General features: G+C 40.0%; 1 protein-coding gene across 1 annotated transcript; it reads left to right on the top strand.

The window, feature by feature from the left end:
• The first annotated feature begins 2557 nt into the window (after positions 1-2557).
• LOC130737876 (protein DETOXIFICATION 54) lies at positions 2558-11467 on the top strand. Its single transcript, XM_057589735.1, has 4 exons — positions 2558-2942; positions 3066-3136; positions 3440-4339; positions 10668-11467. The coding sequence occupies exons 2-4, from the start codon at positions 3080-3082 to the stop codon at positions 11241-11243; spliced, it is 1533 nt and encodes a 510-aa protein (XP_057445718.1). The 5' UTR covers positions 2558-2942; positions 3066-3079; the 3' UTR covers positions 11244-11467.
• The last annotated feature ends 9395 nt before the right edge of the window (positions 11468-20862 follow it).

Below are 20862 nucleotides of genomic sequence, written 5' to 3'. Positions count from 1 at the left end.
GATTTTTTTTATGAGAATTAACCTGAGAATGACACGTCACTAAATCAGCTTGATGAAAATTCTTCTTTTCTAATATATATTGATTGATATTGATTTCTTCATCCACACATTATTCCAAGCGTTATATACTACCTGTGCATCACACGAGATAATCACTAGTCAATTTTCAAACTAAAACCCTGTACTTATTTGCACTTCACCGAGATTAAAATAAAGAAAAGAAAAGTGGTAAATAATTAAATAAAATAGGAGAGAAAATACAATAAACATTTGTGTGCACCCATGGGTGTTGATAACGTTCTATAAAAAAAGAGTGTTGATGACGAGAAAGAGATAGAAAACGAGAAGAGAAAAGTAAGAGCATCTCCAATATAAGGTTTTTAGTTCTTATTTTTGAGAGTTCTTGACCATTGGAGGGGTTGACATAAGGTTCTTAGTTCTTAAAAATAAGAACTAGTTCATATAAGAAGTTTTAATTTTGAGTTCTTAGCATAAAAATTTAATTTTCTCTCTCATTAATCAATTAATATTTAATTTAAGTATTAAATTAACATTTAAATTTAAATCAACATTATATGTAAATAAAAAATATTAATATAATGGTATTGTAAGACGAAATGAATAATGTTAAGAACTAAGAACTTATGGGTGAAGCAAAATCTGTAAAGAGTTGCTTTAGCACATGTAGCAGTACGAGTCCACATGAATAGTGCTAAAAACTAATAACTAAGAATCTAGCATTAGAGATGCTCTTAATAGATACAAAAATATGATGTGATATATATTTTTTAAAAAATTAACATATGATGTGATATAACTAGAAGAGAAATAGAGAAAAAATGAGTGTCCCCCTAGGATAGCTTAAGTGGTAGGAGCTATGAGTCATATGAGTTGGGTAGAGAGAAGTCCATGGTTCAGTTCCAGGTGGGTGTAATTTATCTTTCTGATGTAAAAAAAAAGGTAAATGCTACCATACCACAATTGAATCATACTTGAGTGATGTGGACCAATAGGAGTAGCTTTGACTGTAAACTTTGACTTCTTTATTTTTCTTTTTAAAAAATAACGAAAAACAAAAAACGAGATTTGTGTTAATTATGTTATGCTCCTAACATTTTATTTAATTTCATTAAGTGGTAGCCCAATTTCATGAAACTTTTTTCTTGTGCGTTTTAGAGTTTTCACATTGAGGAAAAGAGATTAAGCTTCATCTTAACCCAGAAATTCATCTTCATCTTCTTCGATAGCATCTCCCCCACTAAAATCAAAATCCCACTTCATCTTCCACAATCCAGATTTGGAAAAAATATCCACAAGCCCTCCCTACCATATCAAATCCTCATTCCCTCAAGAGGATTGATTCAGCTTCAAGGATCTCCTACTCATCATCTGCTTCTCCTTTATCCCCTCATTAACGACGATTCTTCTTCTTCTGCAAATCCCCCACCACTTTCTCATCCACTCACTCCAACACACACAACTAAACACCACGCTCAATTTTCTCCATTTATAACCCTCTTGTTGTAGTATTTTCCATTTAGATCTATTAAAAAGTTAATGACTTAGAGAATTTAAATGAATTCCCTTTATTGTTTGGTAAACGAAATCTTAACAAAAGGTTCAACAAAGAAGACCATAAGAAAGAAGTCTTATAACTAAAACAGAAAACAACAGAGACAATAACACAAACACCTTGTGTGCAGAATCATCATCCAATTCACAGTCATAATCACAGCCAAACCACAACCATTGAAACTCACTCACAAGTGCAGCGTGTGCAACAAATCCTTCCCACCTTACCAAGCACTCGACGGCTACAAAGCCAGCCACTGCAAATTCTCATCGGAAACTCATCCCGCCACCGCCGTCAACGACAAAGTCTCGACCTCCACTGTCACGGTCATCAGCAACAGCAGAAAGATGCACAAGTGTTCAATCTGTGACAAGAGCTTCCCTACTGGCCAGGCCCTCGACGGTCGCAAGCGGTGCCACTACGAAACGACAAGAGCAGCAACAATAACCACAGCAGCGTCAACGCCGCCAATACCGACACAGCTGTAACTACTACCGAGGGCGGCGACGCCTCCTCCTCCGCTCATTGCCTTTGCAGATTTGACCTGAACCACCCGCGCCGCTGACAGAATTCAGTGTTTTGGGAAGGAGGAGGAGGAGATTTATTCTCAATTAATACATTAACCGAGGACGACTTCGTAAATAATAAAATTAATAATAACAGGAAAATCAAAAAGAAAAAGTGCTTAATTAATTACACTTTAGATTTATTTAATTGGTATACATCATCTTATGTATCATACCCCAACTAAGTATTGTGGTATTGTATTTGTAGCACAGAAGAAAAATGAGTGTTCCAAAATATATCTACTTTCGGTAGAAAGATGATTCATGTAAAAATAATAACCCACCTCCTCCTCTCAAGCTCCAAATCCAACCGACCCGAATCTTTCTCTACCGTTTTGCCTTTTCGCTCTCTGTATTGATCACTCACTATTACCAAAAAAAACTCTCTTTTGCTGCTGCTACAATTATGATAAAGTTTTAAATCCCCTTGTCTCTCCCTGTCCCCCACTTATCACAGTTCACACCTTTCCTCTTCCTTTTATTTCTTTCTCTCCACTCCTACCTAGACCTCTCTATTACGCCGCCACTACCAAGTTTCTAGCTTTTTGCTTGATATTCCCCCTTCCATTTCCCTCTTTTCCCATAGGGTAACACATCATGGAAGACTTCTATTACTACTATTATTAGCTACTATCAGTATTCCTGCTTGGCTTTTTAGTTTTTTTGTGCTTACTCAAAACATTCTTCAGGTTTTTCAACTTCTTCTTAAAATGCCCTGTTTTCCCTCATAGCCTTGTATTTCTTGTCACACATCCTTTGTGTCACTCCTTTTCAGTGTTAGCAAGAGAGGGTAGAAGAAAAAGGTTTGTTTTAGCATACCTTTTACTTTCTTTTTTCATTTTGCTGCTTGCTTTTTTGGGTAGTATAGAATAAAAGTCTTATCATCTTCCTCACTGTTTGATTCACTACTTTTTTTCTGTTTGCAGAGTGATCAAGAAAAATGGGAGATCATTCAGAGCAGGACTACTTATCCAACAAATTCCCAACAACCTCTCAGGTTATCCCTTTGCATAATCTCATTTTAACAATCTTTTAAGTGTATCTTTGAAACTCATTCAAAAATCACAGTAAAATTAATATCACATTTCTCATAAGCAAATTTCACTAGCTTTTGTTTCTGCTTGCTTCTGTCCACATTTGATTTTAGCTTTATCGCGACTAAAACTAAAATTATGATGGACAGAAACAACTTTCATTAACTTGTACCTCTGTTTACCGTGATTTTGACTTCACGACCGAGTTCCATATTCTCACCTAGCTCTGTTTTAACTTGTGCTGGGTTTGTTCTAAATGTGTCCAGGTTGTGGAAGAATTGAAGGAACTATGGAGCATGGCCTTACCAATCACAGCCATGAACTGGTTGGTCTTTGTGAGAGCAGTTGTTTCAGTCCTCTTCCTCGGAAGACTCGGAAGCTTGGAGCTAGCAGGTGGAGCACTCTCCATAGGCTTCACCAACATCACAGGCTACTCTGTCCTCGTGGGTCTCGCATCAGGTCTCGAACCTGTATGCTCTCAAGCATTCGGAAGCAAAAACTGGGAACTCCTCTCACTTTCTCTGCAGCGAATGGTTCTCATCCTCCTTGTCGCAACGCTCCCCATAAGCCTCCTCTGGCTGAATCTGGAGCGAATCATGCTTTTCATGGGTCAGGATAGTGGAATCACGCGAATGGCGGCGGTTTACTGTTTCTACTCTCTGCCTGACCTTTTGACTAACACGTTGCTGCAGCCGTTAAGGGTGTTTCTGCGGTCGCAGAAAGTGACGACGCCGATGATGTACTGTTCGTTTGTGGCGGTGGTGTTCCATGTGCCGTTGAATTATTTGTTTGTGGTGGTGATGGGGCTGGGGGTGCCGGGTGTGGCGGTGGCGTCGGTGATGACTAATATGAATATGGTGGTGCTGATGGCGGGGTATGTGGGGGTGTGGAGGAGGAAGGAGATGGTGTTGAGGTGGGGTTGGGGTGGTGGTGGTGGTGGTGGAGTGGGGGATTTTGGTGGTGTTGGGATGGGGCAGTTGATGAAGTTGGCTGTGCCTAGTTGTTTGATGATTTGTTTGGAGTGGTGGTGGTATGAGATTGTGACGGTGATGGCTGGGTACTTGGAGAATCCAACGCTGGCGGTTGCGGCTACTGGGATTTTGATTCAGACTACTAGCATGATGTACACTGTCCCCATGGCACTTGCTGGCTGTGTTTCTGCCAGGGTACGTCTGTCTTCATTCCTTTCAATGAAGTTTTGTTCACATCACACTTAGAAATATATGAAAAAAAATTAAAAATAAGAAATATAATGAATGATGCCATAGAAGTAATAGTAGAAGTGAGTGTTTATTTATCTTTCTCTTTTTTCTTTCTCCCTCATTTTTATCTTCTTTTTTCTTTCTCCCACATACACCAATCATGATAAATATACCAATAATTATTTATTCACACCTCAAAATGAGGTGGAATGAGGTGGAGGAAGAGAAAGATAGGAAGAAAAGAAAAAGTAAGAGAGATAAAGTATAAGATGTGATAGATGATAAGAGGAGAGAGATAGAAATAAAAATTGGTAGAAATAAAGTGTATAAAAAAAGAGGTGTGTATATGTCATTACCCCTAAATATACCACACTATAATTTTCATTTATCTTTCTCTTTTTTCTTTCTCCCTCATTTTTATTTTGGTGGCTAAACATCTAATTGTGTGTAACAAAAATTATTGTTAATATGGAGTATGTTTGGAAGCCTGTTCGGAAAATAGAATCAATTCTATGATAACACGTATTGGGAAGGAATTGAATTCACACTTGCCACAACATATAAATGATTTTGTAGTTAGCATAATCAATTTTGAGATTGTACAACTAAACTTCGTAATATTATTCATAAGAATCACCATTTCATAAAGGCTATTAAAATTTTAGAGTACTAACGAATTGTATTCTTTTTTATAAAATCTATCGGGTTATACGCTATCTGAGACTCCTTAATAAGAACCACCATAAGTCACATCATTTAACTCAAGTTTATATTTTGGTAGAATCCAATCTTTTAAAAAGTAATTTTAGTTAAAAATAAGATTATAGCACATCTTTCAACAATAACAAAAAAAAAGTGGGTAAGTGGGTCTGTATGTCTTATTTTCCATTTTCATTTTTTCTATCCTTAAACCAAACGGAGGAATGATCTTGATTTATGTGCTTTCCTTATATTAACTTCGTTTCTGTTCTCCTTCCCTCAAACCAAACACAACCTTACTTTTCTCTTCAAATTCTTATTTTTTGTCATATTTGTCAGGTGTTTATTACTAGTTATTTGCCATACATATAAAAATCTTGATTTCTTGCTTTCCTTCTATTAACTTCCATTCTACTCTCCTTCCCTCAAACCAAACACAACCTTACTCTTCAATTCTTATACTTTGTCCTATTTGTTAGATGTTTATTAGTTATTTGCCACTCATAAAAAAAGGAGGAGAGAGAAAGAATAGAAAAGAGGAACTAAATAATATGATGCCATGCCATGGGAAGAAAGAAATAGAGAGAATTGATGGAGATGAGGTTGGGAAACCGTGCATCTGGACAAAAGCTGTAATAACTTCTCCAGTTACCAAAACACCTATTTTACCTATGATGGCTTCTGTTTAATTATTATCATGGCTCTTTATCTGAGAGTCTCAGTTTTTAATAGTTTCTTCAATTGGGTTTTGTTGGGGTGTGATGGGATGGGAGAAAGAGATAGAGAGACTTGAGAGACAAATGGAGTGGCTTGGTTGGTCTATTCTTAATCCCTTTTATGTTCTCTGACTGTGACTATAGGCTACATGTTACAATTTTTAAGCAGAAAGCAACTATATATTTTTGGCAATTTTAGCTTCTCAAGTATGGTTGGTTTCTAAGAGCAACTCCAACCCCAAAATTCTTATTTGGTTTCTTAACACACTATTCAGCACTATTCAGCACTATTTCTGTGGGCCCTGTCTGCCACATCAGACTTAAGAAACTCCTAAGAAACTGAAGCAGATTTTGCTCCAACCCATGGTTTCTTAAATTACTATTTGAAGGGTCCCACCCGTGTCCCACCATACAACATAAATTAATAATATTTATTTTCACCCAATTTAGATTTAAAATTTAATACTAAATCAATACTTCAACTTAAAAATAATTTAATTAAAATTAATACGAATTTAATTTAAATTCCAACGGCTATATTCCACAACGGCTATATTCCCCAACGGCTATATTCCCCAACGACTATATTCCCCAACGGCTATATTCTCCAACGGCTATATTCCACAACGGCTATATTCCCCAACGGCTATATTCCACAACGGCTATATTCCTCAACGGCTATATTCCCCAACGGCTATATAGAACACATAAGTAGAAACGCAGTACACATTAAGAAAAATTCGAATACTGAAATTACAACACTGATGCAATACACATAAGTAGAAATGCTAAAATTACAACACTGATGCAATACACATAAGTAGAAATGCTAAAATTACAACACTAATGCAGAATCAATAAGTAGAAATGCTAAAATCACAACATTGGCACACGCTAAGAAAGACAACAACAAGAATTAAGACATTCCTAGTTCTTTCATGGCGAATTCAACTAGGCGCTGATGCGTTGCTAACTGCACCTCGTTCATTTGTGATGTGTCCTCCATAAGGATATCTTTGTATTCCTTCAATAACCGCGCCTTTTGAAGTTTGTTTTTTTCCTTTTTCACCTCCAGTTCTTCAGTCTTGAGCTTCTCAAAACTCGCAAGGAATCCCAGTTTAGCTTTCCCGATGGCTATCATCTCGGAGTTAGGAACATAATCGAGATCACTTGAAGCTGTGTCTCCTACTTTGGCCTTCCTTTTCTGGTTCTTTTTTCCCAACGGGCGGGTTGCTGGTTGTGTGGCCTCATATTCGTCGCCCTCGATTGATGCACTCCGGTCAGACGATGTTGCATACACCCCATCTACTGACTTCTTCTGCCTCGTTGAACTGGTTGTCATAAATGTTCCCTTCCACTTTGGTTCATCCTTCACCAACCGCCATTCATTCTCATGTTTGAAATCTTTACCTGTATCTACATGATATAATTGATGCGCCGTAGCCATGATGTCCTTATCTGAGTGTCCACTTTTCCAATGATTGACGGCTTTAGTGTGGCAACCGACAAATTTTTGAAGATCAGCATTCAATTTATTAAAATGAGATTTCAGGGATAACCATGTCCTCGAAGGAGAGGCATCGTCGCGGTACTCCTCATATTGGGCTCGAATCTTATTCCAAAACAAATCTGACTTTTGCTCATTTCCCACGACCCGATCGGTAGAAACGTTGAGCCATGATTGAAGAAGAAGTATATTATCTTTACCACTCCATTTGGTGCGTTTCTTTCCGGATTCTTCAAGATCAATATCATCTAGACCCCGTTGAGTAGAAAATTCAGGCTCATCGGGCATAGCCTCACATTGTGTACTTGAGACTTTTGAACTACTGCTGCTACCAGTAGGAGGTGCTTGGTATTGTGGTGGATACATGCAATATTGTGGATTGTTTGGATAAGGCATTTGTGGTGGATATGGTCCCATTTGACCCTGAGGTTGGTTTTGATGGTAGAACGATTGTGGAAACATTTGATACGAAGGATTTTGAACATTACCACCGGTGTGAGGAGGTTGGTTTTGAGGGTGACACATCTGCGGATGTTGGCTTTGTGGTTGATACATTTGCGGATGTGGGTTTTGTTGTTGGAACATCGGCATAGGTTGGCTTTGCGGGCGAATCACCTGCGAATGTTGGTTTTGTTGTTGGAACACCATCATAGGTTGGCTTTGCAGGTGAATCATCTGCGGAGGTTGGTTTTGTGGCGGAAACATAGGCGAAGGTTGCAAACCTTCACTTGTAGGAGGTGTTTCATTGTCGAGCAGTGGATAATATTGCTCATAAGGATTAGACATTGTGAGAAATTTGAGAATTTTTGGACAAGAGAGAAATTGTGGGAGTAAATGTTGGTGTTTCAAATGGTCTACTGCACTATATATAAGGTAAAGAATCTGAGAATTGAAAAAACGGTCGGAGAATTGAAAAAACGGTCAGAAAACGGGCAGAAAAACCGGTCAAACCGGTCAATTTAAAAAAATTCAAAAAAAAAAAAGCCCAAACGGGCAGAAAACCGGCACCAGCCGGTGGGATGACCGGCTCAGCCGGTCACCCACTATATAATCTACTTTTCCTCCCTCACTCTCCATTCTACCCTAGCCGCTCCTCTCTTCTTCCTCTCTTCTCTCACGCAGCTTCTCCTTCGTCCTCTTCTTCTCCTTCGTCCTCTTCTTCTCCAACCTCACCAACCGATCACCTGCGTCCTCTTCTCCTTCGTCCTCTTCTTCTCCTTCGTCCTCTTCTCCTTCGTCCTCTTCTTCTCCTTCGTCCTCTTCTCCTTCGTCCTCTTCTTCTTCCTCACCAAACCCTCCTCACCGCCACCTCACGGCCTCCTCACCCTCACCACCGCCACCTCACGGCCTCCTCACCCTCACCACCCTCCTCACCGCCACCTAACACCCACAACCTCAAACAAAACCCACCTCTCTGCCACCAAACACCCACAACCACAACCAAAACCACCTCACCGCCACTGACCCGCCACCAAACAACCTTCACCGCCACCAAAACCGCCCCCTCACCGCAACCAAAACACACCCCAGCCGCCACCAAAGCTTCAATCTCGACCCAAATCGCCCCTCAAGCACTGGATCGGAGACATGCAAGCCTTCCTCAAGGGCCACCCTCTGCCACCGCCACCAGATCAGAGAAAATGAGCGGATCGGAGCTCCTGTTCTTCCCTTTCAGCTTCTGTGTTTTTTTATTTTTTTTCTATGTAAAAAAATTTATCTTCTGTTGTAAATAAATTTGTACATCTTCTTTCTTCTAAAACATTTCATTATAATTTTGTATTTATTTTATTGTTGAATAAAATTTCTGGAATTCTGGTTTAAGAGCAAGCACTGTGTTGATTTCCTTCATTCTGTTTCGTTTCCCTCTGGATTCAGTTGAAGCAAGTGAGAGAAAATATTACTTTTTAATGTTAAGGAACCAAAAAGCAGAGTTCCTTGCACAAGGAACTCTGCACTGTAGTTAAGAAACTAAAACTGCCACATAGATCAGCTCCAATGCTGCAAAAAATAAGAAACGGTTCCTTAGCAACTCCAACTGGTCTAAGAAACCAGCGTTGGAGTTGCTCTAAGTCAATAGTTGCAGCCTTGCAGGTTAAATCATAGATGGTAGTAAATAACTAATTATTGTATTGCTGCATTCAATTTTTCCCTAGTTTATTTGAGCTGTATCCGGCACCAATAGAAGTAAACAAGAGATATATTATATATAGGTTACTTTTACTTAATTTTATCAAACTATTTCCACATTTTTTATAGAGACCATGAGTTATTAGTGGAAAAAGTAGTTATTTTTCTCTTTCTCTATCTGATTACATATATATCTAAATACACGTGTGGAGGTCATGTGCGTTTTTCTTCACATTTTTCACCCTGAATCTTTGATCTTTTTTCATTGCTTTCCATTTTTATTCTTTTTGGGCAAAACGTGAACCCTTGGTCTGTGCTTAATTGCTGAGGTATAAATTTGTTGTATGATTGCATCAAGTACGTCTGGACCCACTAAGTTAGGTCACACTTGTAATGTGACTGGACAAAACTAGAACTAATTGATCACTTGTAAGTGCAATTCTGCTTGGCTTGCATATACAAACCCATCGTACATTTCCATTGGACCAAATAATTTAACCATCAAATCTCTAAAGAGATCCACTATTGTCATGGGACCATTGCAACTAACTAACTATAGATCCATGATAGTATTATATTTCTGTTTGTATTGTGTTGCAGTCGTCTTGTATGAAACATTTTTCTGATTTGCAACTTGAACCTAGGAATGTTTACCACAAAGCATTTATAAATTATAACATGTTTGGATTATATTCTCTTTTCAGAAAATTCTTACATTGACCCATAAAAATTTCTTAGTACATATTTGCATAAATGGTGAGAATTTAGGTGGGGATAAGCAACTACTCTGATTGTCCACTGTTATATTGAAACATTTTTGCTTGTTATTAAACATGCTCTAAGAAGCTTTAATGGCAGTTTTTGCATGTTATTAGAACTGATTTTGATTTTAAAATTAGTGCTTAGTGTTTAGTGCTTTTACAGTTGATTTTAGAAAAAATTGGTTTTAGTAATAGTGAGTTGAGTGTGAAGTGATCAATTTATGTTTAGATGTATTTATAAAAAATTTTTTTAGGGTAATGTGAAATTAGTTGTAAAATCTCAGATTAAATTATGTTCAACGAAGGAGTTTCCCTCTAGGTTCCAGCAATAGGTTTTGAATAGAATTAATTATGTGCGGGTGCAGTTGATTTTACTCTATTGGAATTGATTTAGAGATTCCCCAGGGGGGGAGCCAAACACACAATTGCAAGTATTTCCAAACATGCCCTTAAGATCATCAATTTCTTTGCAATAAATGCAGGTAGGGAATGAGCTTGGAGCTGGTAAACCATACAAGGCAAAGTTAGCAGCCATGGTTGCCTTAGGATGTGCTTTTGTGATGGGCTTCATCAATGTAACATGGACTGTGATCCTTGGACACAAGTGGGCTGGGCTGTTTACAAAAGATGAGCCTGTCAAAGCCTTGGTTGCATCAGTCATGCCACTTATGGGCCTGTGTGAGCTTGGAAACTGCCCACAAACCACAGGCTGTGGCATCCTTCGCGGGACGGCCAGGCCTGTGATAGGGGCCCACATCAACCTGGGCTCATTCTATTTCGTGGGCACCCCGGTTGCCGTGGGCTTGGCATTTTGGTTCAAGGTTGGGTTCAGCGGGCTCTGGTTCGGGCTTCTCTCTGCACAAGTGGCGTGTGCTGTGTCAATTCTCTATGTGGTTATAGTGCGTACAGATTGGGAAGCTGAGGCTTTGAAGGCTGAGAAGCTCACAAGGGTGGAGATGGGTAGTTACAATGGAAGTAGGATTAAAGAGAGTGAGAAAGAGGAAGAAAGCAAAGGGTTGTTGGTGAGTGGGAATGGGCACAAGAGTGACATTTGCTAAGAGCATATTTGAATACACCATTGAAGATAATGCTGAAATTTAAATCATGGTGAGCAGAAGCGAATGTTGATGAAAATTACTTTTATTCACCATAATTTTGATTCAATGTAGTTTTATACCGTGTATTAATGACATAAATTTTGTTGGTTGGATGAGATAGATATTATTTGTTGCCTAATCAATTAGAGTTGGAGGCTTATCAGTAGTGCCTGTAATTGAGGCTAGAAGCTATGTTGATGGGTTGCTTTCATATAATTTTGGGGATGATTCGTCTGTTCTTCTATATCTTTCATTTTGATCTTTTTTTGGAAAGTATCTCATTTTCTATACCTAGCTTTTACATGTTTAACAGTACAGTTTTTTCTTTCTCATAAAATAGATGGGAAAATTTTGGAAGTTATAAAAAAAAAGTAGCTTTTTCTCTGTGTTGTAACTTGTAAGTGACAAGTGCAGGGAGATATGGGTGGTGTGAGAATCTGGCATTGACATTTGATGATTTATTGATAAGGCTGAGACTGAGAGATCAAACAGAAAGCAGCTTTTAGTGAAAGCTGTTGCACACAAATGAGCACTTGAGAATAATTCAAGACGTGTATAACTCGTGTGAGTAGTACCTGCCTAATCGCCATCAAGTTGCTTCTCTAGTAATAACTCACGAGGAGATCAATAATTATACTGTTTTTTCTTCCTATCTCTTAACTCTTTTTCTATTCTATTACATAATATATTTTTATCTCTTAATTCTCTTTCTTTTCTTTTTATTTCTCTCTACCAAGTAGAGGTGGAGAGGTGTGTATATATCATTTTTACATTTTTAAAAAATAAGGTAAGGAGAAAGAAGTAAGGGGAGGAGAGATAAACAGAAACAAGTGAGGAGATGACAATTGATGATTTTTTATGATAAAAATATAAAAGAAAGGAAGAGAAATATGTGTTTTAAATCCTTCAAAATGTACATTGTTATCTATTTTTGTCTCTATTGTTAAGTTATGTTTCTATTTAACAAAATCTCATTGTTGTACAAACGTCAAGGTGTTCCATTTCAGGATCCTTCTTTGTACAGAAGCATAGCTGAAGCTCTGTAATATCTCACTATAACTAGACCTGAATTAAGTTTTCCCATTAATAAGGTTTGTCAGTATATGACCAATCCTCTGGACACTCATTGGGGGGTGTCAAGAGCATTCTAAGGTACCTACATGGTACTCTTACCTATGGTCATTACATGAGGCAAGCCTTGTCTTGTCATATGCAGCTAATAGAATTCACATATGCAGATTGGGCAACAGATTCAGATGATAGGTCAGTTTCTGGTGCTGCTCTATATCTTGGTCCCAACCTGATTTCTTGATGCTCAAAGAAGCAATCAGTTGTTGCAAGAAGTAGTACAGAGGCTGGATATAGAAGCTTGACACATCTCACTGCATAAATTTTGTGGGTCCAAAGTTTGCTAACAGAACTCAAAGTTTTCTCATCCAACCCTTTCATATATTGTGATCAGTGGCGGATCCAGGACCCTGGGGTTAGGGGGTTTAAATTTTTGGTTCAAGCATATCATAATCAGAATTCTTTATATACCTCATGACCAATAATCAAGGTCAAGATTGTGTTGTCCTAACAACACTTACATAGCACATAAATAGTTTGCTTCAATTCAAGCTTATACCAAGGGAGATAAAAAAATCACATCAACACACATTTCACTCAAATGTAGCACATAATTAGCATTTCAAGTCCATGCATAAACTATCAAGTTTTCATAGTACTATAATGTGGTATTTCATTAACCAAATGCAAAATTTCAACAACAAATTATGAAAAGGGTTACTTTTAATAGGAAGTAGAAAGATAGAACCGCAAAGAGAAAAAAATGTAACTAAATTGAATGACTAATTTTCATTACTTCAACTAACTAGCTCTAGCTCTAACAGGATACAAATTAGAGGAAGAGAAAAAAATAGACAAAGAAAGAAAGCAAATAAAAGCAACAATGAGAATTGCAGGGGAGAAGAAATGCAGAATAACACAAATCAGACAGGGAAACAATGACTTGAGCAAAGGAGTAACTTGGCTATCAGTGACCAGCCAATCAAAAAATAAAAAACCTTCATATCCATAGCAATTTAGAATAGAACTTTCCTGTAGACAAAGCAAGATCTAAATCATCTAATGTCGTTGCTCTCTGTAAAAAAGATGACAGATATCCAGATTACCCAAGCTCCCATCGCTTACTTCTAACTCAATTAGTTTTTCACCCCCCTCAAGTTGAAAATGGGTGAAATATATATCAAATTATCAATCAATCATGGTGTTCTGTACTAGAGCAGCTAACGCAAGAGGAAAGAATAAAGCTAACCCTAGCAGAGCACTAAAAATGGTAAGATGTCATAAAAGGTAAATTCTCATTAATGTTGAAAAAGTGGTTCGTACAAGTTGATGACCTCCCCTTTTATAGAGGGTGTGGTCATGGTATGAACTTTTCCTATATTTGGGCATGACAATCAGGGCCCAAATCCCTATGTATATAAGACAAATCCAACATAATCTTCCAGCTGGCTCGCGGGTCCACCTAAGGAAGAGCAAAGATATTCATTGTGTCGTTGATTCCCGCCATGGCTGTCTTCGTCCGGGTGATTGCTCATTTTGGGCGGGCATATGCATCCTTTATGTCCCGCCCAGTCCACATGCCCCCAAGACATGAGGCTCGGGTAACTTGAGTCGAAATGTCTTTAATATGCTACTTCGTCGCCCGCTTTTATTGTTCACCTTGTGATGTGTCATGATATCACCATTTCTCGTGGTCGCGGGCATGTCGCCACATTCTTGTTTATTCATTCACCGCCATTTCGTTGTTCATCGATATGGCGCCACTTTCATGTTCCTTAATACATCGCCATTTTTATTTTCGTTGATAAGTCATAACCGTTAATCACGTCTTTTCAACTGACGCACGTAATCCTTGTTTTCCGGGATTTCTTCATCATTTTCCATGAATGCAGTTTCCGGTTTGTGCGTCTCGAGGAGTTACATCCTTTCACGTCATGCCTTTTCAAATTTCAAATCCCATGACTTTTCACTTTCTTTCCCACTCATTCTCTCTCCTCCTTCTTCCTCTATAAAAACCCCCTTTTTACCTTTTCACTTTTCCAAAAACTGTTTCTCTAAAACCTCCGGAATTCTTACTTTTTTCTCTTCGAACTCCGGCGAACCTCCATCACTCCAGCCGTCGTCATTGCGCGGTGCTCTCCCATAGCCGACGTCCTCCTTACCCAATCCTCCACTTCTTCCTCCGGTGAGTTCTTTCTCTTTCTTGAAACTCTTCATCTTCTTCTTTTTTTCTTCTTGAATCTGTTCATCTTCTTCTTTTTTCTTCTTGAATCTGTTCATCTTCTTTTTTCTTTTTATGAAATTGCCCCGTATGTCGTTGCAAAATATCAGTATTTCTTCCCTAGAACTTTCTTCACCCTCTACGGAGGGGGAAGTTGTTGCCCCCACTGTTATTGAAATTCACTCCTCGCCTTCCACTCACGAGGATTCCGGACCCGCCGACTCTGTAGATTCTATTCTTTCTTCCAATGGAGATTTGTCTTCACCCGAATGGCGTTCAAACGCGCATTTGGTTGAAGATAAATGTCTTTGGCGGTCCATCTGGGGCAGCATTGGGAGCATCAACTCGCTTCGAATATCTGCCCAGGGGTTTACCAAGATAAATCCCGCCACCTCTAATAACGAAGACCTTCAGTTGAATGTTCTTCCATGTGGCGAGGGTGATTGTGTTCTTTTACGCAAAGAGTCATCCGATGAATCGCCCGATTTCTTTTTCGTTTATGGTTATTTTTTCTTAGACTTGAATATCAAACTTCCATTCTCGCCTTTTATATGTCACGTTCTTTCCTTTCTGAACGTGGCGCCTTGTCAACTCCAACCCAACGCCTGGGGTTTTATCCGCTGCTTTGAAATTCTTTGCGAACATTTGAGTTTCACTCCCACCTACCCCTTGTTTTTCCTTTTCTATAAGTCAGTCACCACAAAACCTACATCTGTTAAGTGGGTTCCCCTTTTAGCCCGCAAGAACATGAGCCGATTCACCGCCCTTAAAAGCCATTACAAAGTGTGGCAGAAAAAATACTTCAAAGTTATGGAGTTGCCCGAAATAAAGAACTTGTTTCGAGATTCCGACAATAATCCTCTCTTCCCCTTTTATTGGACAAAAAATCCTCGCCGAAAAATCTCCGTTTCATATGACGCCTTGGATGATTCTGAGCGAGGGATCGCTGATTACCTTCGCACACTGCCAGTAATCTCTGGTCATGACTTGATTGAGGCGTCGAAATCCGGCACTTTAAATCAATTTTTTAGTAAGTTTATAATCTTTGCACATAACTTGCTTTTCTTTTTGTTCATGTGTTCTGTCTAATTGATTTTTTCCGTGTAGCTACGATGGGAAAAGGCAAGGTCGACGCTAACCCGCTTAAGATGAAGGAATACCTCGCCCAATCTGCTGCGGCGGCGAGGAAAAGGGCCGAGGCTGAACAGAAGAAAAAGAATGAAGGTGCTTCGGACTCTGATAACGTCAGGGACCCTAAGCGCCAAAGAACTTCAGGCGCTGCTGAAAAAGCTGCTGGTGGTAAACCTCTTCACCAGTCAACTCTCAATCCAACCGGTTTGGCTTCCAAGAGTCAACCCGCGGAGAAAAAGAAGGGACATGACAATGTCCCGCCACCCCACCAGGATCCAAGTGTGTTGATCAACCGCCCGCTAAATCCATTTAGCCATGCTGGCACTAGCTCAGCCATGGGTGGCGAGGCTCCTCCCCCTTTACTGAGCTTATCCGATCCTCACTTCAACGGGTTGGACTTCATGGCTCGAACTTTTGACAACCGGATTCACAAAGATGTTTCCGGTCAAGGTCCCCCCAACATTGCTTCCCAGGCCATTTTCCATGCACTTTCTGCCGCCAGCACCGTGGCAGGCATGGCTCAGTGTGTGAAAGAATTGCAGTCGGCCAAGAATCGCTTTGAGAAGAAGGCGGCTGATTATAAGGCTGCCTATGAGCGAGCAAAAGTTGATGCTGAGACAGCCAACAAACATTTGAAGTCTGCTGAGGAAAAATGTGCTAAGTTAACTGATGACTTGGCTGCTTCTAACCTGCTCCTTCAGAAGACCAAGTCCCTGAAAGAAGCCATCAATGACAAACACACTGCTGTTCAGGCTAAGTGCCAAAAGCTGGAGAAGAAGTATGAACGCCTGAATGCTTCCATTTTAGGGCACGCCTCCCTCCAATTTGCTCAAGGCTTTCTGGCGGCCAAAGAGCAAATAAGTGTTGTTGAACCGGGCTTTGATCTTTCCCGCATCGGGTATCTGAAGGAGATCAAGGATGGTCAAGTGGTTGGCGATGATGACATTGGCCTCGACCTTCTTCCTCAGTTTGATTCTGAAAGCCTGAGGAAGGGAATGGCGAAGATGGGAATGACCAGAACAAGAATGAGGATCAAGGGAAGGAAGACCCTCAAGCTGTTGCAAGCCAGGACAACAACGCCAACAATGAGAACCTGACTTGAATTTAGATTGTTTTTATTTTGTTAACTCAAAATTTTGCTTTTGGGCTTTACCCTTTTGCTCTTTTGTTCATTGTTGTTTCAAGTCATGTATGGGCTTCGCCCCTTTCTCATTTTCAATGAAATTCGTTTAAGTTCAACCGTTGTTACTGTAAGATCAAGATTTGGTCATGTGGTACAACTCTATGTTTTGATGATAACAAGTATTTATTTGTGGATGAACAACTATGATACTCTAATGTTTGTCTTGAGTGTTTTGACAAACAGGTTCTGATTCTGACACCAGAAGATATATTCGTCAGAAGTTCAGAAGATCAGAGGATCAGACGATCTGAAGATCAGAGGATCTGAAGATCAGAGGATCAGAAGATCAGAGGATCAGAAGATCTGAGGATCAGAAGATCTGAAGACCAGAAGCTCTGAGGGACCAGAGGCTCTGAAGGTTCAGAAGCTCTGAAGGTCCAGAAGCAGAAGTAACGAAGGTCAGAGGATCCAAGCTTCCCTCTGACTCTGATCACCAAGCTTCACAAGTTCCAACACGAAGCATAACTCTGATCAGAGGTCAATGGTTAAAGGCAAAGGTCTCTATCGAGAAGTACAAGAGCAGTGTACTATTCTGAAATGCCTACCTACCAAGGTTCAGCCACAGCAGGTTCTGGAAGTTCCAGAAATGCCCTCCAACGGTCATATTCTCTCAACAGAAATATCCTTTGCACCTTGGACTATAAAAGGCTGAAGAAAAGAAGAAAGACTGAGAGAGCGAGAAGAGCGAGAGAAATCAAGAGCTGCAATACAAGAAAAGATTCAAGCCTCTACTTTCTTCATCTATTCTTATTTGGTTTACACTCAGCTTATTTAGAAGCAAACTTTTGTAAACACCAACCTCAAACAGTTGTTTGATTTTCCTTAAGGGACCGGGTAGGTCAGTATCCTTAAGAAGACTAAGAGAGTGAATCTTAGTGGTGATTCCTTTAGGAGATCAAGGTTGATCGGATCCTAGAGAAGACTAAGAGAGTGAATCTTAGTGATAGCTAAGTCAGTGTATTGTTAGTCACTTGTAGGTTTCAAGTGCAGTTGTAACAATTATCTGATTAGTGGATTGCCTTCATTCTAAGAAGGAAGAAATCACCTTAACGGGTGGACTGGATTAGCTTGAGGGATTTATCAAGTGAACCAGGATAAAATACTTGTGTGCTTTTCTCTTCTCTCTATCTTTATCCGCTGCACCATCTATCTTAGAGAAACCGAAAAGATTTACTTTAAATCTTAAAGGGAAAGTTTTTATATTGAAAACGCTATTCAACCCCCCCCTTCTAGTCGTTTTTCACACCTTCAGTTACCTTTAAGCTGTTGTTTACTAAATTTTCTTTTTATTTGGGTTTATATACCTTAGTCGATTTTTCGACGAGGCTTGGTTTCTAGTGGCCACTAGAATTGCCAAGGCTTTTAACATTTGATGGCGATACTTTCTTATTCCGAAAGGTTTATTCGCGATATTGTATACCTTGGTACGATTTGCACTGCATAAACTCGTAATATAAATAAAAAAAATAAGCAATTCTGTTGAAATGATCTTTTCATTACTTTTTCATACATGGGAACAATTGTCCCTTCATTCTTTACATATGCCGCCTCATTAAAAACCTCTCCAAAGAAAGGGAAAAAGAGTGCCGCTTCATTCACCTTTGTTGTTTCTTTTAACTAAAATACTGCTTCAGATGTGAGGCGTTCCATGTTCGTGGAACCTTTTGACCGTTAAGTTGTTCCAATTTATAAGCTCCTCCTCCCACGTCGCCTATAATCCTGTAGGGCCCGCCCCAATTGGGCGACACTTTGTTGTGTTTGTCAGGTATGGTATTTTTTCGGAGCACTAAGTCTCCTACCCTCATCGTTCTTGGCACCACTTTCGTTGAAAACTTTCTTGCAACCTTCACTTTTCCCGCCTCATTCCTTATGTGCGCCTCCCGTTGTTCCTCAGGCAGCATGACTAGATTTGCTATCAGATTTTCCCCATTGTCATTCTCATTAAACCGAGCCACTCGCCAGCTTTGGTTGGCAATCTCCACAGGGAGCATGGCATCAGTTCCATAAGTTAAACGATATGGGGTTTCCCTCGTGCTTGACTGTTCAGTGGTGTTGTATGCCCATAGGACGCCTGGTAATTCTTCCGCCCAAAGTCCTTTCGCTTCATCCAGCTTCTTCTTTAAGCCTTTCAAAATAACCTTGTTAGCTGACTCGGCCTGTCCATTGGTTTGCGGATGTTCTACCGAGGCAAATCGCATTTCAATTCCCATTTCCGCGCAAAATTCCCGGGTGACATTACTTGTAAATTGGGTCCCATTGTCCATTACCAATGCCATGGGAACCCCGAATCTGCACACAATTCTTTGCCACAAGAAATTCCTGACCTTGGCGGCTGTGATAGTCGCCACTGCTTCAGCTTCTATCCATTTGGTGAAGTAATCAACCGCCACGATGATATACCTCATTTGTGCCTTTGCTACTGGGAATGGTCCTAAAATGTCAGTCCCCAACATAGCGAATGGCCAAGGTGCCATCATGGTTGTTAATTCTTCTGGGGGAGCCTTGTGTAGGTTAGAAAAGACTTGACATTTTTCACATTTCTTGACATAGTCTAGACAGTCCTTCTTCATTGTCGGCCAATAAAATCCTGCTCTTAAAACCTTTACTGCCAATGATCGCCCACCGATATGATTGGAGCACACTCCTTCGTGGACTTCCGCCATTATTCCCGGGGCATCCTTAGCATCAGCACATTTGAGCATAGGAGACATAATTCCCCGCCGATATAACTCACCATCCACCAGTGTGTAAAAACTGGCCTCCCTACGTTTTGCTCTTGTGTTCAGATCGTCATCCTTTGGAGGGTTCTCTAGGAAGATCTTGATTGACTCCATCCAAGAAGGCTCGCCTTCAATTACTGACTTTACTGCTTTTAACTTTATTTCTACCAAATCAATGCTTGGGCGAGGCAGGGTTTCTTGAATGACTGTTTGATAATTGCCCAATCGCCCTGTACTTGCCAATTTCGCTAGCACATCAGCCCTCTCATTTTGACTTCTCGGGACATGTTCTATCCTAATATTTTTGACCTCCATCATTAATCTGCGCACCACTTCCAAGTATTTAGAAAGTTGCGGATCCTTCACTTGATACTCGCCTTTCACCTGCTTAACAACCAACTGCGAATCTCCTTTGATGAATAACTTCTGAACGCCTAACTCAATGGCTAGCCTTAAGCCGGCGATCAAAGCCTCATATTCGGATTGATTGTTGCTCGCCTTGAACTCGAATTTCAGAGATTGTTCGATGACCATTTTGTCTGGACTTTCAATAGTTATCCCAGCCCCACTTCCAGTGTCATTGGAGGATCCATCCACAGATAGGTCCCATTCTCCTTGAGTTTTCTCGCCTTCCGTGGGTGTTAATTCCGCCACGAAGTCGATCAAACTTTGGATTGTAACCTGGCCCCTCGGCTCGTATTGTATATCATATTCTGATAACTCAACTGACCAGCTGACCAATCGCCCTGATAAATCAGGCTTCTGGAGTACCTGCCTTAAGGGAACATCAGTTTTAACCTTGACTTGGAAACTTTGAAAATATGGCCTGAGGCGCCTCGCTGTTTTCAGAACTTCCAAAGCCGCCTTTTCAATTTTTTGGTACCACAATTCCGCCCCCTGCAAAGTATGGCTCACAAAATATATAACCTTCTGCTTATTTCCTTCTTCCTGGAGCAACACCGTACTCACCGCCTTGTCAGTAACTGCTAAGTAGAGTATCAAAGGAACGCCTGACGTTGGCTTGGAGAGTACTGGTAGCGTTGCTAATGTTTCTTTCAACTTGGTGAAAGCTTGTTCGCACGCCTCTGTCCATTGAAACTTCGTATTCTTTTTTAAACAGGTGAAGAATGGGGCCGCTTTGTCACCCGCCATTGGCAAAAAACGTGACAAGGCGGCCATTCGTCCTGTTAAACGTTGAACCTCCTTTACACTTGTTGGGCTTTTCATTTCCAAGATCGCCTTCCCCTTATCAGGATT

Source organism: Lotus japonicus, chromosome 2 (genome assembly GCF_012489685.1).
Source record: "Lotus japonicus ecotype B-129 chromosome 2, LjGifu_v1.2".
NCBI lineage: Eukaryota > Viridiplantae > Streptophyta > Magnoliopsida > Fabales > Fabaceae > Lotus > Lotus japonicus.
This window is presented reverse-complemented; position numbering and strand designations above follow the sequence as displayed.

Bases quoted from the DNA above. Each gene is read 5' to 3' on its own strand.
- LOC130737876 (XM_057589735.1), top strand. From the start codon at position 3,080: ATGGGAGATCATTCAGAGCAGGACTACTTATCCAACAAATTCCCAACA. The intron at 3,137-3,439 runs GTTATCCCTTTG...AAATGTGTCCAG, and splicing joins AATTCCCAACAACCTCTCAG to GTTGTGGAAGAATTGAAGGA. The intron at 4,340-10,667 runs GTACGTCTGTCT...CAATAAATGCAG, and splicing joins CTGGCTGTGTTTCTGCCAGG to GTAGGGAATGAGCTTGGAGC.